The 9,654-nt window shown below is 43.6% G+C and overlaps 1 protein-coding gene across 1 annotated transcript; it reads right to left on the reverse strand.

Annotated features, from left to right (window-relative positions):
* Positions 1 to 352: 352 nt before the first annotated feature.
* On the reverse strand, positions 353 to 6,148 carry LOC149858030 (uncharacterized). Its single transcript, XM_090060213.1, has 3 exons — positions 6,082 to 6,148; positions 4,040 to 4,175; positions 353 to 809 (listed from the first exon to the last, which is right to left on the reverse strand). Exons 1-3 carry the CDS (start codon positions 6,146 to 6,148, stop codon positions 353 to 355), a joined length of 660 nt encoding a protein of 219 aa, XP_089916339.1.
* Between the last annotated feature and the right edge of the window lie 3,506 nt (positions 6,149 to 9,654).

The following is a 9,654-nucleotide window of genomic DNA, read 5'->3' on the forward strand; positions in this document are numbered from 1 at the left end:
TGCCACTGATCAGTCTCACTGTTACTCAGATCATGGTCTAAGATTTGGAGCTGATGTCTCAGGGTCACCTTCTGCATTCCTTCTGGTCACTGCTTGATGTATTAGGTCCTGCAGCTCTTAGCATGATAGGGAAAAGGCCAAAGAAAAGTCACTTCCAAAGGACACCGCCTTCATTGAAAGGTAGAACATGCTGATAGGAACCATCTCTTTGTGGGGCTTTCCTGTCAGACAAAGCCTGGACATAATCAATGTTGCAATTTCCCCCCCTCATTAAATGTTTTTTTTTTCATTATAAGTAAAATGGTAAAATGTACACAAAGCAGTATCATGTCATAATCTCTCTTCTGCATGATTAATATCTGTTCAAAGAACCTAGCTCAGATGCCCCATTGCTGTGAATGGGACAATAAACTGTGGTCCCAGAATCACTGCTTCCTTCTCCACCTTCATGTGGATACCCAGAGATGTCTATAGACTCCCTAGAAGAGCTCCTTGAGAACATGTCAAAGAAATTGTGCTGATCCAGAGAGTAAGGACTTCCTGACCTGGAGTGAGTCAATAGAAAGCTTTCTGGAGTATGGCTTCTGGGTGCAGAGGGGCCAATGCCACAGTCGATGTACTTGAAGCTGACCCCAGATTGATTGGAGCCTGGTCGTGGCAGCACATGACCAGCATGTTTGCAGATGGGCATCATCGGCTGTTGGGAAGCAGCTAATTGCATGACTTGGGAAGGAGACAGGACAATCCTCGTTTCAATGCGGTGTGAGTGAGTCTTGATGGCAACAGACTTCACTTCTTCTTTTATGGCCCTAAAACAAAATAGACAGACCTATCTGAATTTTAATATAATGCTTGAAGCTGTAGGATCATGTTGGTTGAAGCGGTAAATAATATCATACATTTCAGAATGAGGATAAGTACTAATGGATGAACAATGAGGATAAATACCGTACATTTAACAATGAAGATAAGTCAGCCTATTAAACAAGTAATAAGTATTAAGCCGTTAATAATTAGCCATGCAATAACAAAATACCATCTACCTTGTGCATGGCATGTAAAGGAAAAATAGTATGTGATTGTGTTATTAGAAACTGTATCATTGCCCAAACATGTAATGGGAGTGAATTAAGGTTTCACAAGCAACCTTCTAACATTGGTTTTCTGTGCGTGTGTGTATTTCTCTTAGATTTCTTAAGCAAATTACATGGGCACCAGTACTGTTCAATGAACAGGTTCGAAGCTTTACATCCACTGCCCACTTGAATTAAAATGGTAACTTGTAGCACTAGTAGGTAATCCTCTATGCAGATCACTACTGCAGGTTGTGCGCTACTGCGCTACTCATGGCTAGTACGTTTCCCAGATATCTGCTGCTGCTGAAGATACAATGAAAGTTAGAAATCTCCAGTCTCATTCTCGGCTCTGATGGGGAAGGTATATTAGGGAGCATCTCTCCTATCCATCTCCTCCAACCTGATCCTGCCCAGTCCTATCTCTTCCCTGGTTCAGGAGGAAGAAGGTAGCAGATCAAAATGCGTTTGGGTAAAGATAAAAGGTGAAAGATACAGTACCAATATCATGGTGGGGATTTATTATAGACCATCAAGTCAGGAAGAAGAGATGGCCAAGGCACTCTTCAAACAGGTGACAACATTACCCTATGGTTATGAGCAGGCACTGATGGGTGACTTCAATTTTCTGGACATCTGCTAGACGAATAACATAGCCAAACACAAAATGTCCAACAAGTTCCTAACTTGTATGGAGAAAAACTTTCTCTTCCAGAAATGTGAAGATACAGCTAGGGGATCAGCTACCTTGGATCTTGTCCTGATCAATAGGGAAGAACTGGTGGTGGATGCGAAGATGATGGGAAATTTGGAAGGAAGTAATTATGATACGACAGAATTCAAGATCCCGAGACAGATTTCAGAAAGGGAGAATTCAACCTACTCAAGAAGATATAGGCATGGTGCCAAGGGAAGACAAACTGAAGGATAAAGGTGCCCTGGAGGGCTGGAAGGTCTAAAGGGCACTGCATTGGAAGCCCAACAAGAAAGTTTTCTAACACAATGGAAACACAAGAAGAATGGTAAGAGACTAATGCGGCTAGACAAGGAGCCTCTAGGATACCTCAGCTGCAAAAGGAAAGTATACAGGCAAGGGAAAGATGTGAAAGTCATTAAGGAAGCATACCAAAAATAGCAAGAACTTGCAGGGCTGAAACAAGAAGGGCAAAGGTAAAAATTGAGCAACTTGACAAAGGAAGTCCCTACACCCTGGGAAGAAGAATCAAAAATACAAATACAAAACTGGTGACAACTGGCTGACTGGCAGCGCTATGGGGAAGGATCTAGGGAGTCTTGGTGGATTGCAGGCTCAATATAAGTCCGCAGTGTGATGTAGCTGCACAAAATGCGAATGGGGTTTTGGGCTGCGTTAGGTGCAAAACAGGGGACACGATAGTGCGTCTTTACTGGTTAGGCCCCATCTGAGTACTGTATGCAGTTTTGGGCTTAAAAAGGACACAGAGAAGTTAAAGAGGGTCCAAGGCCCAAATATGATAAAAGGCTTGGAAAGCCATCCATACAGGGTTGAAGGGAATAGGCACGTTCAACTTGCTGAAAAGGAGCTTACAATGGGACACAATAGCAGTCTTCAAATATTTGAAGGACTGTCATAAAGCAGAGAAAAAACATCCTCTTTCTTGTTGCAGAGAGCAGGACATGGACCAACGGTTTTAAAGCTGTAGCAAAGTGGGTTTAGTTTGGATATCAGGAAAAACTTCTTCACTGTTAGAAGAGGGGCTCAAGAAGAGATTAGGCGAGCATTGATCATGGCTGATCTAGGAGTAGCTATGCCTGTGCTATGCCATAGGTATTGCCCAGGCTTCTGGGTTTGTTGGTTGTATCACAGGGCTGGGAAGGCTCTTTTTTCCAGCTCCTTTTACTGCTCAGACCCCAGCTCCTTGCTCACCAGTCCCAGTTTACCTCCAGTCCCAGTCTCACCAGAGGTCTGGCTCTTATCTCCTCTGCATTCATGTCATACAGCTTCCCCTCCATGCTACCTGCATGTCAGTGGGGATGAGCAACAAAACAGAGACCAGCTCCCTACTCTTTGCTCCATCGCTGAGCTCAATCCCAGCCGTTTCAGGGGAAATTTTAGCTTAGCTCTGTAACTCTAGGCTGGAGGGAGGTTGCACAGCTGCTCTTTAGGGGTGGGATGCATACAGGTCAGCACTGAGAGCTATGAGGTTTGAGCATGTTTAGACTGGACAGACACTTCAGAGCATTTTTAACTGCTGAAGTCCAAGAAGTCTCTACTGGGTATATGCAGACTCGAAAGGCCTACTACTTGTGTGGATCTTCACATGGGCAACCCAAGGCACATCCCTAAAGCAAAAAGCACTCTTCCCTGCCAAACTCCAAGGCATTGGAGTTGTCCAAGGAAAAGGTCGCTAGAATGATTTAATATGGACAGAACATTTTTCCCCTTTCATCTTGTTTTGGGAAAACTGAAGTGTCCAAAAAATATTCAGTCCAAGGCAGGTGCCCAAGTGTGATATTTTTTAGCTTGCATGGTTTGACAGCTAAATATGTGCGAGAGAGCAGAGTCTCGTGGTTGGAAGAAATAAGCTATTCTAGTAATGGGCATAGCTATTGACCCCTACATACCCACAGCCTGTGAGGGGCTCGTGGACTGTTTGGAGCAGTGCAAGCCATAGTGCAATGTTAAAAGCACAGGGACAAGGTGCGGGAACCGGTGAGTGCAGGATGTATTGTGCTAAAAATGTGCCAGACTATTTAATGCCATCAGGTGCTGCCACCGGATGAGGAGCACTGCCAGTCTGGGCCTCTGGTGCAGGCACCTCCCACACAGGACAAGCAGTCACGGGCATTGCAGGTCAGGTCTGCACCAGTGCTGGCTCCTGCCGTGCTGCTTGGGGCTGCTTTTGCACCCCAGCTCCCCACACAAGGGCGTTAAAGTGTTGTAAAAAAAAAAAAAAAAAAAAAAAACCAAACCAAACCAAACTCACGTGTTGTCCTTTGTCACCAGTTTGTAGTGAATGAAACTGCAGCCCAGAATAAGCAGGAGTGACATCACCAAGAAAACGCTCATGGCAGCAATGATCAGGTTTTGCCTCAGCTTCTGACTCTCCTGGAATTCGTTCCCTACAAATATTCAATATGGTGGGTAGATAATCACCCCAACCCCTCCCAAAAGCACAGCTGCAGCCACTGCTGATTATGTCAAAGGTAGTCCGTAGGTCAAGAAAGATGAGGGCAGGGGACTGGTTCAGAGCTTCGGCTGAAGAAGAGGTCACAGTGACATTACAGGGAGCAGTTTCAGTGGAGGGCGCTGGTAGGAAGCCAGCCCAGAAAGCATCTAGGATGGGGTCAGTGAAACGTGTTACCCCTGTGCTACTGAGACTTTAGGAACTGAGGAGTCACGCTGATCACAGATGGCTCCATAGTGAGCCAAAGGATCAATCTGGGGGCATGCTGGCCGTGAGAAATGCAAATCCTCAGCTCCACCCCCATCCCTGTCCTAGGTGGATGCATTTTTTTTTCAGTGGAGAAAAAGGGCATTTTGCTTCACTTCCTGAGATGACCGTCTCTGATGCCATAGGTGAATGGGAGGCATTTCTGCTTTCTCTGTTTCCCTTCAAAATTCCCCCTTTTGGTCTCTGAACTCAGAAATTCAAAGGATCCCTTCTTCCACTTCTTCCCCCACCCTCCCACTGTATGGACTTACTGCTTTTCCTAACCACTGCTGCATTTTCCCAACACACCCTGAGCTGTCCGGTAGCATGGGGAGCACGGTGGCACGCTTGAAGCTGCTCCGTCTTGGTTTCAAAGCGAGCGAATCAAGCATGAATTAGGCACAGTAAAAGGCTACCTGCAAAGCCCCAAAGAGCCTGACACAAAGCCTAACAAAGAGAAGGATGATCACTGTTGTAAATATGGGGTGAATGTCAGACTTAATGGTTTGTTTCACATCAAAAAACTTAATCAGAGTAGTTGACACTTCTGCACTGGGACTTGCAAAGGATAAAATAAGAAGCCACGTTTACCAACTCAGGCTTACCCCCCAGGTTGACCCGCCACTGCTTTCATGGACTGCTCCTTCTGTTTCCATTCCCTTTCACGGATATTAACCACTGAACCAGGGAGTTTCTCTCCACACCTGGAATACCCTTTTTTTTCCTTGAAGTGAGATTTGAGAAGGGATGGGTTTGGATTTGGAAATGCTGCAGTGGAGACTAATGAGAACTGTAAATGCCTCACGCTCAACCAACCAGCGTATTCCAATGAAGTTTCATCTGAAAAGAAGTTTTATCTGAAATATCCCAAGTGCCTCCATAAATTATAAGGCCAAGGCAAAGGGAACTATTTCAGATCCAGGCCTCTCTTGACGCAACATCGGAAGAACCAGGTTTGAACATCTGCGCACAATGCTGAAGTGGATGGGGGATCTGAGCTCCCGAGACCCTTTGGCTACATCCAGGCCTCTGAAGGAAGGCAAGGACAAACTTTTACCAAAGCACAAATGCCACATGTGGCCCAAACTCATGATAAGAGGAGGGAAGGGGTACTCTTGTAGTCCCTAGTGCCTGCCACATGTGCATTAGCACACTTTAGTTAATACGCATTCAATCTTGTGAGGTCCTAGGAAAACACACATTAGCCTGTCTTAAGGTGCATTAACTAAAAAGAACAGTTTTTAAGTGATGCTTAACGCGCATTGGCCTATCTGAATGCACATTATCTAAATAGCATGGGGTTGTTTTTTTTAGTCGCGCTTTAATGCTCGCTGAAATAGGCTAATGCGCATTAAAGCGCATGTGTAGATGTGCCCACTGTTTCTACCCGTTGCTGAGCTGAATCCTTTAATGACCAGCTTTGGGAGGGACCCATTTACTTGCCTTCTAAAAGATCCTTTCCATCTCTGTCATCTCTGGCAATGCCACCAAATGCTGGCTGGTTGCAAACAAGGCGTTATTAACATCAGCTACAAACACAATGCCGCTTTTTCTGGATTTCAGCACGCGGTTATACGTTTTGCTGAGCAACATACCTCCTGTTTGACAACAACCCGTCATGAGGCTGGAGAGCAGAAAGAAAAGGATGGAATAAATATCCATATTTGCCTATCCATGCGCTGTACCCATGCTGACCGTGTGCCTGCCACTGCCTTTGTGTCACGGGGTTGGACTCTTGTGACATCCGCAGCGTTCTGGCAGACATTGTGACAACGCAATCTGCTCCTGGAGCCTCAAACCCTGGCTCGGTGTGAAGATATATGTTTTTAGGTAGTAACAATTTAGTTACTCCAGCATAAAAATATTTTAAGTTTACGGGCTTGGCTTTTGCATAATCAAGGTATGGACACTGGTGTTTATAGCTGGAATTGTGCCTTTATGCATTTTAAAATTTGCTTCTTTTCTCCTTTTGGAGTGTTCCAAAAATTCTAGAATTAGTTGTCTTGTTCCTGAGGGTCAGTTAGCAGTTATTTAGCACGGCACTAAGTCGTATGGGAAAGAAGCTACAGAACAGGTTATTTCTATTTCATATTCCCACAGCACAGAAAGGCCCTTTCATAAATCCGGACTGCCTTTGTGCTAGTCACTGTACAGAAAAGTAAGAAAAGTCTCTGCAATTTACTCTTTCCAGTCTAGACAGATAAGACAATGGGTTGCAGAAAGGAGCTATCTGTTGCATTATTACAACTCCTTATTAGCATGTGAGCCAAATCCTGCACCCCTTTCTCATTTTTCACTGTGGAAAAAACAACCACTACAACCAACAGATGGGTACAGACATATGAAGAACCATACCAAGGGGGTAAAAGGGCATGAAGTTTCCTGTGCATGACTTGTGCACACATCTTTACTCTGCGGTGAGTAGATGTTAACCCATGATAAGTTTCTTTTGCTAAGCTACTGCATTTCCGGGAGAGCACGAGTAGGAATCTTCTTCACTATGCACCTTTCCACCAATCTTGGCACCATCTGCAAAGGTTATCAATTATTTAGAAGAACGCCCGTTAAATATTTTAAATGTTTGAAGCCAAAAAACTGACCTTGGTGAAACCCTACCCATGAGATAAAAAAACAAAACACCTGTCTAGTTCATGATGATTTTCAGCGTAAAATGACTTTTTGAGGTCCATTCCTTGTTTTTAACCCCCTTAATAAGTGCTATGCATTCTGATTTCTTTATCAAAATACAGTGTGTTACCAAATCAAGGACCCTATGTAAGTCTAAATATGTTACAATCAGTATATTACAATTATATTGCAATATAAGTATATATTAAGTATATTACAATGATATTGCAATAAGTATATTATGTTACAATTTAGACACAGCTGGCATGGTCTGCTTCACTTTCAGGCTGGGTTTAATTGGGTCGTTTCACTTTCCTGGCCTCAGGCACTGCCAGGGAAGCATTTGAAATCCCAATGCATCCATTTCCTCTCCCTGCCCCTCTCTACCTCCCAACCATATTCATGTACTTTAAAATATAAGATCTCTCTGAATATTCTTTCTAAATATTATGGATCAATTCTGCTGTACTAGGATTCTTTGGGACAGTATTGTGAGCCTAAAATAACTGCCACGTGTACGGTCAGAGAGTGGAAAAGTTTGCTACCACCCAACACAGACTCCCTTATTTGTTCCTTCTAATTTAAATGGCCACACAGAGGTGCAATTGGAAACAGCGCAGAAGTGACAGCAGGTGTGACATGGGACGCCAGGGGGAGCTACTTTTCAGTTTGGAAAGTTGCTGAGGTTTGTAGAAAGTTCACTCGAGATATGATTTCTCACTGATACAAGTTGTGGTTAAAACCTGGGTCCTCAAAGTACTTAGTCAGCTACCACGTACTGAAATCAAAAGGAATTAGGGGCATAGATCTGATCTCAGATAATGTGAATTAAGTTATACTACCCGACGGTATATGACAAGGACAATTAGGACTTGTAGGTGAAGAAGATACCACTTATAATGACCTCCCCTGATATCTAGTACCCATTCTGATCTCGCATTGGTTTTACACCAGGATAACTTCTCTTTCAGGAGGAAACCCTGTTCTATAGCTACAGCTGTATCACTTTGTAAAATTTGTAAATAATCTTGTCCTTGTGGCAACCTGTAAACCAGTTACACATTACACATGCATTAGCTGGCCCCAGGCACTTAATATGATGGGAAATATCACTGAGGAGTTTACCAAATGCAAATGTGAAGGTGAATTGAAGTGAATGATAAGGACATCCTAGTTTTAGACATTCAGGAAACATTACTATGCAGTATGTACACAGCAGGTGGCGCCCCACCACTAAAAATATGTTAAAAGAAGTTGCCAATAGCCACCAGACCAAAGTATAAAATCAGACAGGTCAAAGGTATATTTTCTTTCCAGACAAGGTTCTTTGGGTAAATCTGGTATCTTTTATTAAACCAACTTAAGTAGTTGGAAAAAATCTTCTTTGCAAGTTTTTGGGTACAAATACCCTCTTTCCAGTCTCACAGCTATCACAGTAAGCCACATGCTATCAAAAAGATGTGTATAAAGCCGTGACATTCCATTCTGATTTCAACCATCCATCTAAATAAATGCAAGACCAAAGGTCCTAGTTAGCAGCATACCAAAAACATTGTCCAAAGATGGGGATTCTGGATCCTATTCAATACTGAAGAAAAAAGAGTTATGTTAATTTTCCAATACGTATTTGATAGGGTTCTGGCAATAGCAAGCATAGATCATCTTTTCTAACTTCAGCTGAAACTAGGGTTGCCAGATATCTGTTGACAGACAGTCCATTAAAAAAAAAAAAGACTAAAAATAGCTGTCAGTAAAGTCTATAAAAAAATGGAGTCATCTGTAAAAAATTAAGCTACTCTGAGCCTAACTGAAGCTCCATCCTTGGCAAGAAGCTGGTTGCGAAGTGTTGATGCGGAGAGAAAGTGCGCCACCTAGTATCTAACACCTTGCAGGGAGCTCTGTCAAGGCTTTCTGGCCCACTGGAGCCACTGTAGGCAAAACTGCATGGCACTGGGCAGGACAGGGAGAGGGTGGCGTGGCTGAGAACAAACTCCATTGGTGGAAGTGGATAGAGGCGGCGGAGGGGGGGGGGTGTTGTGCCAGGGGTGAGTGGGGGTAAGGCTGGGGGAGGCAGCATGGTGCAGGGTGCAGTTGGAGGTCTCAGGATATGGGGGTGAATAGAGGACTCTTTGATAGAGGCAGCATGGCAGAGGCAGTTAGGCAGAGTTGCCACCTCAAGAACATTTATCTTTACCGATAATCTGCAAACTTTTCACAGACAGTCAAACTTTTTTCACTATGTTTGGTATTAAATCCCTCAGTTTGAACCTGGCCCCCACTGCTGCCATCCAGAGCCTGTTAGAAATGTTATATTCACACTATGTAAAATGGATCAGTAAAAAAGTATGCTCATCAGTAAAAAGCTTGTCAGTTAAAAAAAACTTCTTGGGTTAGCAACCCTGATTGAAAGGCACTTTATGTTCTTAAAAAAAGGGTTTATTGGAGTTGGCAGGAACAGATGAGGGGAAATATGCCTATTATTGCAAAATATCTCCAAGAACACCTTGCATCAGAAAAGCACATTTGGTAGTTAGAGAAAG

This window comes from Crocodylus siamensis, chromosome 8 (assembly GCF_052110815.1).
Source record: "Crocodylus siamensis isolate JL-2025a chromosome 8, ASM5211081v1, whole genome shotgun sequence".
In the NCBI taxonomy this organism is placed as follows: domain Eukaryota; kingdom Metazoa; phylum Chordata; order Crocodylia; family Crocodylidae; genus Crocodylus; species Crocodylus siamensis.

Coding starts and splice junctions, on each gene's coding strand:
- LOC149858030 (XM_090060213.1), bottom strand. CDS start 6,148: ATGGATATTTATTCCATCCTTTTCTTTCTGCTCTCCAGCCTCATGACG. Junction 4,176..6,081: donor GGGTTGTTGTCAAACAGGAG/GTATGTTGCTCA, acceptor GAATATTTGTAG/GGAACGAATTCCAGGAGAGT. Junction 810..4,039: donor CTGGTGACAAAGGACAACAC/GTGAGTTTGGTT, acceptor ATTTTGTTTTAG/GGCCATAAAAGAAGAAGTGA.